The sequence below is a fragment of the Sinocyclocheilus anshuiensis genome, unplaced genomic scaffold (genome assembly GCF_001515605.1).
Source record: "Sinocyclocheilus anshuiensis isolate Anshui unplaced genomic scaffold, SAMN03320099.WGS_v1.1 scaffold1230, whole genome shotgun sequence".
Classification (NCBI taxonomy): Eukaryota; Metazoa; Chordata; class Actinopteri; order Cypriniformes; family Cyprinidae; genus Sinocyclocheilus; species Sinocyclocheilus anshuiensis.
Genome location: NW_015558637.1, coordinates 236,367 through 247,388, shown reverse-complemented (window position 1 = coordinate 247,388; position 11,022 = coordinate 236,367). Strand labels below are relative to the sequence as shown.

At 38.9% G+C, this 11,022-nt stretch overlaps 1 protein-coding gene across 1 annotated transcript in view; it reads right to left on the bottom strand.

The window, feature by feature from the left end:
* The window catches only part of LOC107680839 (voltage-dependent T-type calcium channel subunit alpha-1I-like), a 148,616-nt gene that overhangs the window by 94,494 nt on the left and 43,100 nt on the right, over positions 1-11,022 (bottom strand). Inside the window, exons 4-7 of the mRNA XM_016476889.1 lie at positions 9,407-9,504; positions 6,882-7,041; positions 2,690-3,032; positions 1,850-1,942 (exon numbers count right to left, since the gene is read on the bottom strand). Coding sequence (XP_016332375.1) covers positions 1,850-1,942; positions 2,690-3,032; positions 6,882-7,041; positions 9,407-9,504 — 694 coding nt within the window. The remainder of the gene's footprint in view (positions 1-1,849; positions 1,943-2,689; positions 3,033-6,881; positions 7,042-9,406; positions 9,505-11,022) is intronic.

The following is an 11,022-nucleotide window of genomic DNA, read 5'->3' as shown; positions in this document are numbered from 1 at the left end:
AACACTGTATATATATATATATATATATATATATAATTTATAGGCCTATTATATATTTTTATGTTTATATATATGCCTTGTGCAGTTTGAATACTTTAGGATCTTTACAACATGTAGGATTTTTTTTACAACAGTAAACTTAAAGTTAAACTGTAAATACTATGAAAAAAACTGTGGTAAATCATGAGGACAAGCAGAATCAATTGCACTGCACCCATTGATTCACTTGCTGTTTTTTAGGCAACACAATACTGATAATGACTAATCTAAATGATTTCTCAGTCCTGAGAGTCTCTTTATACTCAGACTCAGTGTCACAAATTCACCAGTCAGCGTTCTGCTGGTGCATGCTGGGCAGAATCACATGACAGCTTCGCAGGGTGCATGTGTCGGGGTGGCAGGGTCTCTGTCAGGAAGTGGGAGACTGCAGAGATGGCAGCAGGGGTCCACCAGTCTAATTAACTGCTAATGCTTTCATTCCGCTGACCTACACAGGATTAGGCCCTGTCATTAGCTACAGACACACACCCACATTTCCCTATACTTGCCATTTGTTGGGCTAAAATGGATCTTGTCGTCTCCAGCTGAGTTGTCTAACACGTGTTTGAATGCAGGAAACGGGAAAGGTAAAGAAAAGCACAAATAGCCACAACAAATCTGAGCAAGCCTCTCCACTCTTCACATTCCCTTCCTCTTTTATTCCTTTAGTCTCCTGCTGTCTTTCAGTCTCAGATCCTTTTCCTCCGTATCCTCAGGGCATTCATTTCTTCTTTAATCTTGGGAGGAGACGTTATCCGAAGCACATCTCACTGCAGGGCTGTCTCGTTCGCTGCCGTTCCTACCATTCAACAAAGAGGGCCGGCGCGGTGCGAGAACTGGCTCCATCATGGCATCGTTAAAACATGCAGCCGAAGCAAAGATAAATTAATCTTATAGTGTCCAGCTATTGATTCTTCACTATGTTGTTCATTGCCTAATTGATCTCTGCGGCTCTGTAGACTACTAAATGTGCTTTTTAGCTAATATCTGTATCTTTGAAACCTTCAGGCCATCAACAGGAGTCCTGCAGATTCAGTTAAGTTCAGTCTGTCAATAAAAGCTGGTTCCAGACGCATCTCTGAGGAATAACAGTAGTGATTTTTTCCAAGATTTTAAACTTCACTTGCAATGCACCATATGGCAGGACTAATCAAACTGATAAATGTCTATTAGATGTTACGTGGCCTTGCATTAAAAATACTGTATTAAGTTTGAGCTTACAGATGGTAAAATATGAGACTCGATTTTTTACAAGATGATTGTTTTAGAAAGAGTAAACAATTAGTAGTAGCGATGCACAATAAATCAGATGCACAAGTGGTTATCAGTTGATATTAGTGATTTTTAGTGATTTCTTTAACCTCAAAATGAATATCAGTTTTTCATACTGTTCATTGTAATGTTGTGATGCCTAATTTTACTCTAAATTTAAATTTAAAATTATTTTATTTTTATAATGTTTTAATTTTTATTTAGACAAAATATTATAGAATTTTCATATCAGCCATTACATGAAAATAATTATGGTCTTATCTGTATCACAGCATCCCTAATTAGTAGGCTTTGTGCTAAAAGTTTCATTGTTGTGATGTGTTAAGCTGTGTTTTTGTGTCCAGGGGAAAGACATGACCTTTTTGTTCTTACCAGTGAGACCTAACATCTAGTTCACCCTCTGGCCCTGTTAAAGGTCACCAAACTTCAGGTCCTCCCAGACTACATATGCCATATAAAACCACAGACTACAAGTTCTCAATAATTAGGACACATGCTTCATCTCTGAACACATGCACAGCAAGGTATAAAAACTTACGATAATGAGGAATATGAAGTAGATGAAGTTGTAGAAGGAATGAGCATCCATGACGTAGTACATGATCTCCACCCAACCCTCCAGCGTGATCACCTGCACAGACCAGATCAGACCACATTCAAGCTCTTTATACACCTGGTAAAGATCCATCTCAGATGATCCATCACAAGTCGTCAGTTGAGACAAATGCTGTTTATGTAACGTGTCTGCTATTTGTGATTGGATTTTGAGGGTAGAGTCTCTGATTTTGTGACTATATACAAAATGTATATTTGTATAAGATTTAGAGGCATTAAGAGAACAACAACATCACTCATTAAAACCTCACTTTTGTTAGATTCTTCAGCAATTCAGCAATGTAGCTAGTGTACTAATCTAGCTCATACTTAAACTTGGCATTGTGTACTGCAAATAATGTGAAGTTGCTTTGGATAAACACTTTGCTATATAAATAAATGTAAATTCTTAAAACTACTTGCCAATGGGTAAGAAAAATTCGAATGAATTAAAAGTGAAAACAAGCAGATTTTTCTTACCTCATTTGTAAATATAATTTCTTTAAACCTTTGTTTTACCACAGTGGATGATTGAGAGGTGTGTAGGCGGCCCTTCACTGTTGTCCAAGACGCATCAGGACAGATTAGCATTTGCAGCACACTACACATGCAATGTTATCACATGCGTTTTCAACTTCCTCTGAATGTAGTTTGAATCATTGGATCACAAAATGCTTTAGATCGCATTTACACCTGTAGCAAGTGCTGTCGATTTATGAGAGGATCACCTGAAACAGAATCAGATGCGTAATTTCACCAAATACCACTTGACTCGATCGCATACCTGAAATATGACGATCCATGCGTAACCTATGTTGTCAAAGTTGATCGCTCCTTTATGTGGGTTGGTGTGTCCTGTGTGACAGCGGGTGTAGTACTGGTTCCAGTTCACACAGAGCCCCATGGTGGAGGCACTGCCATTGACCAGCGGCTCCGCGCTCAGGCCCAGGGCCTGACGGTGCAATGCATCCTCTTTATCTAGACAGCACTCCCGTCCACCTTCTCTCCGAGCGGGCACATCGCTGCAGGACATGATGCCGTTATCCTGAGCCAGAGAGCAGATGAAGGGCCGCTCGTCATCCTCCTCAGGCTGATAATATGGGGTGGGGAGGGTGATGCCAGATGTGCTGAGGACAAGACATAAGGAGAAGTCAAGGTTTTTGAAAATTCAGTGTTTAAAAAAGAAAAAGAAAATTCTTCTATCATCTCTCTCTCCCTCTCTCTCTCTATTCATCCATCCATAATCTCTGCCAGCTGTCAAATTTCTACTATTTCTACTTATATATTTTTTAGGGAAAAATATATACTTTTTTCTAAGTATATATTATATTTTACACATATACATTCTATATATCTATATTCTATATATATATATATATATCTCACACACTCCCAGAATTAAGTAGATTTTTCTTATACTACTGGCAGTTTTTTTTCTAGTAAAACATATTAACAAAATGTTGAGAGGTTATAAGAAAAAAAACAACTATAAAAATATATAAATCTAAGAAAAAAAACAATTAAATGTAATACTCAGATATTTTATTTTCAATGGCAGAACTTGAATGATTTTGCATCTATGGATCTCAACAGGTGGGTTGCCATAATTAAAGTGTTCTTGCAGTATAGCTGAAATATCTCTAGGCAGACCTGAAGAGATCTGAGCAGCAACCAGTGTGGATTCTATAACAGACCAACTGAGAGTGTGTAGTGTGTGCGTACATGTGTGTGAAGCCCATGTCTCTGGGAGTGACCCATTGAGGGCAGCCTGCCCCTTAATCACAGTGTTTTACTGCCCAGAAATAGCTGTTTCCATCAGCCACTCACCCTCTCATACACGTAACAGGGTCACAATGAATATTTACACTCCCTTTCCCCCAATCTCTCTCTCCTTTTTTCTCTCTTTTCCCATTTCTCTCACACATCCATGTATATGCACCAATGTGCAATGCCATTTGTCCACCTAGCACACACAAGCATAGCACATGCAAGCCACAATGACCAATCAATATCTCTATTGCTTTGCGGTCTAGACAGTTAATCTGCACACACACACACAGCTCCCATGACAGTCATGTTGGAGGTATTGGGCTCCAAGAAAGATTGGTTCATCATCCCCAGGGTGTAATTCTCCCCATTTGGATGGAGGACTCCTCCGCAGACTTGCAGATCAATAAAGGCCAAGAATGTTTCTGTCGCGGAGGACGTTTTTCCTTTGCCCTTCAACAACACGCCAGCCAAAAGATCTGAACCATTCGATACCAGTAATGAGCAATGGTATATCAGGCTACACCAGAAAAAGCAATTTGTCTAGGTAGACCACCGTGGTGACACTCGTGCGAGGATATGCGTGTGCACATTTCCATCGCACAAAACTAATCAATGCCTGTGATATGGCAAATTGAGCCAATGCGTCAAACCATCGTAGATTCCCATGTGGGCTTTGTGTGGCACATTCTGAGATCTCTCCTATAAAAGTCAGTCTGCATTTTCAGCACGACAGTCGAACTGGACCACTTTTTTTTTGGCACCGCTTTTCTTTAAGAGCTCAGTGGTATGATGACAACTGGGGGGCGGGGGGGAAGAGAAAGACAGAGAGGCAGAGAATCAGTAAGTCTGTCAGAGCTCTGCAAGGAGTGCTGGAGTGTGAATGATGTTTGTGCCAGTGCCAGGGCTCGGGCACAGCGTGGCAGCGCACTGAGAAGCACAGCCCAGTGTGGCACACTGCTAACACCCCACTGTGGCACAAAATGGCATTCCAATGCCAATAAGACTGCTCTCGCACAAAAACGAGCCCCGAGGAGAAGTTTGACCTTGAAAGTCGACTTTTTAAAGGAATTTCTTTCATTTCAAGTCCAACCTCAGATGCTGTGAAAATGAAATAGTTAACATCAACAGTCTTAAAGAGTGTTAAAAATTGAAATGACAATTCTGCAATTATTGCAAACAATTCATCAATTTTTTATTTTTTCCCAATAATTTATTTTGCTTATTCTCCATGCCTCCAATCGACTGCAAGCTCTCATTCATTTTTGAATGCAACGTCCACATCTTTAAATTAATAACCAATGAATAGAACCGAATCTTGCTTAAATTTTCTCTTCTTGATTAAATGCTGCACTCAGATGTACGTCACAATACAGATCTGTAAATCTGTCCCTACTTTCATCGCCACTTTAAAGGTACTCTGAGAAGTACCCTTTTTACACGTTTCATCAGTTATTTTTTCATCAAAGCAAATTTAATTTGTGAAAAATCTGAATATTGCAAAAACAGCGTTTGTATGTGTCTAAGAGAACAAACGCGTCACTTTCGGGGGAAAATTGGAGCAAAGCAGAAACTGAAATGCAATAAATGTAATAAATTAAGATATAGAGCGTGCAGACAAAGTGTTCTTACAAACTTCATGTTTCTGGATTCTTGCAACTGCCTTATCTGTGGGAGCAACAGCGCATCAGACAGTTCTCTGAGGTAACAGTATTCATCTAAGCAAATTATTTAGTCACATGACTTTTTCAGGCATAAAAAGTCATATCAGTTTTTGATGCACATTCTGTTTTCTTACGGAACACTATAACATATCCACCTCAAGCGAGCATATGTAGAAGCACATTTTGGTCTTTCAGTTTATAATTTTCTATGTATTATTCAATCAGAAGCCAATCAGAAACTGCTAGTGAATCACTTCGGGTTTACTAAAATGGTGGATGGTTAAAGATAGCAAAATGGCTAAAGTTAGCTAAATGGTTAAATTGCTTATAGCAGCTTTAAAGATTTTTCTTTGATATACTACTATGTAAAACTTTGAAGCAATACATTATGACAGTACTAAAGTTTCGATGTTCGGAGAGTGCTTGAGCAGCTAACTGTTGCTGTGGTTACATTGTTATGGTTAAGCAACCTTTGAAGCCAGTGAAAATACGTGTTCCGACTAACTTGTGATCTAACATTTGCACAGTTACTTAAATGTCTGCAAAAGCGAAAGAAATTTCTCATATAAGAGATGCCTTATATGATACGCTACACTAAAACTGTGTAGTATTTGTTCTTTCAAACCCCATAAAAACATTTTGTTTTAAGTAATTCATCCCCCACCAAAAGGACAGGAGAGTGTACATTTTAAAAAGACTGTAAGAGAATGTACAAAGCAGAAGAAAACCAGGCGCTCTCTCAAGAGACACTATGAGAGACTCTCCTTTCAAAACACTTCATCATCCTCTGACTACAGCCTGTAAATATACTCGCTGCTAGACAATAAACGACAATCAGACCTCAGCTGACGTTTAAACTCAGACATGCGCTTCTTTATCCCACACACACGCGTACAAACAAACGCACGGGGTGTCTCGCACACTGCCATGCACCGTGAGTCCTTTCAAATCCAATCACACAGCAAAGAGAGGCAGGCAGACCACGGTTGGCACGGTAACCTCAGGCAGACACCCACTCATGAATATGGATGCCAATCTGAGTTTTAATCAACTGGAGCCATCGAATGGGTGGTACCACTTTTGCATTTTTAGTGGCAGGTAGACAGTAAAAATGAAGATGAGAGGAGAGATTAAACAGAAGGATACATGTGAGAAGATGAGTGAAAGTAAGTAAGTGAGAATATACGACAAAGATAACATGGAACTGAACAAATCATTTGTTTATTAGCCCCCAAGGTCCATGTGATCCCAAAACATCCATTGATCACATCAAGTATCCCTTCTTCGAGAGAAAGGACATTTGAAATACAAGTCCAATCCAATGATGGAGTGCTCAGGCACTCTGAAATGCATATTCAAGAAGATCCGGCCTCCTAAATTCAATCTTTTTATCCTTGTAAACCTAAACTGTCATCCAAATAAACCCACAATTTGGATCCGGTGTTTTTTTCCTCAATTAAATCACCTTTGAAAATATTCAATACATTCAGTCTTTTCTCTCTCTCACTCCCTTAAGCCCACTGGCTGTCCTCTTTTGGTACTCACAGGGTGAAGTTCTTCTCTGGGTAACAGCGATTTCTTAATAGTCCAGCCCATAGCTGCACGCCAATTATGCCAAAAATGAAGAAGACAAAGAAACAGAGCAGAAGCACATTTCCCAGCATGGGCAGAGTGTCCAGCAGCAGGTTCACCAGGATACGCATACCTACACAAACGCAAGAACACAGAAAAACTATTATTATTATAATAAAGAATGACGTGCACTGAGATATTCATTATTCAAGAAAAAGTTTGTCATATCCTTTCATAAAATGTAATAACTTTTTTCCACCTCTGACACAACTTAATATTTTTATTAAGCAAAACTTCCTTTCATTTCAATCTCAATGCATACAATCAATGTAATTCTCACTGATTAGTCATAAACTTAAGTTAAACATAGCCATTCTTAGGTTGTTTTTAGGTCATCCAGTCATTTATTCTTCATTTTATTTGTACATAGCAATTTGTGTCACTGTGACCGTCTCCCAGTGGCAACTCTTGAGAGCCTGTCATCATAAAACTTGTGTGTTTACTTCCACACCAGTTGGATTGTTTGTGAGTGAGAGTGTTTGTGTTAGTGAAGCACTGCTGGGTTTGAATGAAGGTTGTGTGTCCGTTCTGATTGGAGAACAGCAGCATGTGATTACTGCAGTGTTTGTGGTTTGGGAAAATACAACGGGGAACTAACACAACGCTGATGGAACACATTAACACACTGAGTCATGTGTGGTAACACACAAATATTAAAAACGTCATGTGGACAGGTGAAGCGACTGGTGCTGTGAATATCTGGACCTCTGGAATGAATGCAGAGTTGTGTCTTGGGCAATTTACAGAGAAATTAAAGGAATCTCAAGAGAGAAGAGAATGATTTAAAACATCTGACACAAAGGTCAAATGAGATCTTAGTTTCCAAGTGGGATGTTCTTTTTTTCTAGATCTCACAGCATAATTTTCCATGTCTTTATCAAGACAGAAACCTCTCTCTCTATCTCTTTATCGTTCTTTCTCAATTTGACAAAGTTCCCCAAATGTGAAAATTCGGCCATTATTTACCTAATTTATTAAAATTGTAACTGATTTTTTTTCTTTTATGGACAGCCTTTCAGTGAGGTCATTTATCAATGTGCCCACATGTTTCGACCAATGAATTTCAGTGTCTTTTTCTGGCCATTAATGATTACTTCATAAAGATTTTGAGACTGCTTGAGACTGAACTCGCAAAGAACAATTTCTTGGCAATTAAATATTTTCATATTATTTTAACAATATTTTCATAAATATGAAAAGGCACATTGCTGTTCAAAAGTTTGGGCTCAGTATTTAATTATTTATTTATTTATTTATTTTAAATGGTCACATTTATTTGATCAGTAATATCATGACATACTTAATTTAAAATACATTTTATTTTATTAATATTATCAGGGTATCAGCTAAATATTTTCTGTCAAAACTGTGATTCTTTTTTTGTTCAGGATTCTTTGATGAATAGAAAGATTTAAAAAATGAAATAGGAACTAATCTGAAATTGGAACTTTTGAACTGTAGTGTATAATCACTTTAGAAATTTCCATGATTTTCTTGGCACTGGATTTTTACAATTCCCTGAAATTTCCAGGTTTTTGGTAACCATGGGAACCATGTAACATGTCTACAGTGCTCTTTTCCAACAAAAGCAGATGGTGATTTTGCAAACATTTAGCTAAATATCCATTTGCCTATTCCACAGAAGGAGAAAAAAACTACAGGTCTGGAATGACATGAGAATGAGTAAATGATGACTGCATGTTTATTTTTAGTGAACTATCCCTTTAATAAAATCTTGCATAAAACCTTGCTACAATTTGACATGCTACATACACAGTTAACTGGATGTTAATTTGATTCTGTAGGCCTAAATGTATGAGGGAGAGAGTGTAACAGTGTGTATGCATTGGGTTTGTGTGCGTCTTCGAAATCAGTAACACACAAAGACCCTCTGAAACCCTCTGTTTGAAATCTCTTCATCAAGACTTCGAGCAGTGAAATCAAATGCGAGCTAATTCAGTTAGCATTCATATTTCATGCGCTACACCATTGCCATGGGCACTGAAATATTGATAAATCCTGGGCTTCTTATAGAAGTTCGAAGAAAGGCCACAATGTTTGGGAGGGGTGTGAACGTGAGACAGAGGAATATGAATTATGGCGTTTGTTCAAGGACAACTGTTTTTCTACCCAATTACAGGAGGGATTAATCTGGCTCTGCTAATGGTGGTGGCAGAAAAGTAATGGCTCTGAAATCCTCTTTGATTCATTCCAGCTTTGCTGTTCTGGAAGACCTGCACACCAAATACAAAGCTACACATGCACACTACCGTGGGTTTGATAGGGCAGGGCTTGGAGCCGACACATGAGGGTGCTTTTGAGGCTTGGCATTAACACAACCAGAAAAATCCACTCACAATGAATCAGCATGTATAACACCTGAGGTTTGCAGATCACAGATTTTTTTTGGGAAAATGTGTGTGTGTGTGTTTACTCACTGGGTACTCTGTTGATGGCTTTGAGAGGTCTGAGTACACGCACTGTTCTGATGGCGGAGAAGTTGACGTTCTGGAGATCAAGGGAGTATTCAACAATCCTGAGAAGAAGAAACAAACAGAGAAAATTAGTGTCACAGTCACTGGGTATAGACAAACTCTGAGTGTTGTTTCTGTAGTCGAGACCAGCTCATTAAAGCAGAGACAAGACAGAGAGCAGAAGAGAGCAGAGTTCGAGTCAAGACTGAGTCCACATGTTCTCGAGTCCATAAGACCAAGACCATTAAATGTAGTCTTGGACTCGGACTCGACTCAAACGTGACCCTCTTCTGAACTTGGTCTTGACTCTGCTTTAAATGAGCAGATCTCGACAACACCACTGGTTTCTGCCACTTATTTCATTACTTACAGTGGGTCATAGTCTATAATTTTGTGGTATTTTATTTTTGTGCTAGGCATTTCTTATACCAAAAACATTCTAATCATGACCATTTCTATCCTCTTTTTAACTACCTTGTAGTTAATTGCTTAATCCAGTCAAAGGTGGTTTGTCGGTCTCTCCCTTCCCACCTAATGCTGGTGTGATGTATCCCAATCAATATCTCACTGTGTATTTGCATTTAGGTCAGAGAAGAACTGGTCCCCCGACTGAGCCTGGTTTCTGAGTCAAATTTGTTCTTAATTCATGAATTTTGCAGCATCGACAGTTATTGAACTGAACTGACTGGAGCTGAATAATGACATTAATGTTTTGTTATAGCAGAATTTGTTTAATTTTGTTAAGTTTGCATCATTGATCGTTACTTTCCTGTTCATTACTGTGAAGCTAGTTTGAAGCAAAATTGTATTTAGTTTGAAAAAAAAAAAATGTTATCTCATACATTTTTAAATTGTATTTTAAATTTTTTCAACATAAATCCAAAACTGCATATAAAATTGTGGGTGAAACAAATACTTTTATTCAACAAGGATGCATTAAATTAATCAAAAGTGACAGTAACATTTGTAACATTTAGAACAGGGGTCTCCAGACTCTGTGTCCTGCAGAGTTCAGCTCCAACCCAAATCAAACACACCTGAACCAGCTGATCAAGGTCTTACTAGGCAAGGCAAGGCAAGGCAAGTTTATTTATATAGCACATTTCATACACAATGGTAATTCAAAGTGCTTTACATAAAAGAAAAGAAAAAAATAATCACAACAATAAAACACTGAGAGCTGCTATCAGTTGTTTTTGGTTCACCTACAGCAGATGGAGGGTTTGGGCCCTGGCGTTGTGGCAGTGGCCGGAGAGCTCTCACAGGAGGAGGAAGACGAGCTGGGCCCACAGGCTTTGGTGGTTGTGGTGCCCGCCGTTTTTTAGTTGATATCTGGGGCTTGCAGCAAAAGAGTGGGAGAGTCTGGTCCCAGCATAAACCAGTTCCTCCATTTTCTGTGAGAAGCTTAGAAGTGGAGATGCTGGAGAGAGAGATAATGTGTCTGGTGAGCGGGGCTCTGGCTCTGGTGTTTCTGGTGGCTGTGATATGTTGTCCTGGATTCCCTGGCTGTTTTCCAGAAAGTCATCCTTGGGTGCTGAGTCTTGGAGCTGTTCTGATACGTCACAGTCTGTCTGTGATGA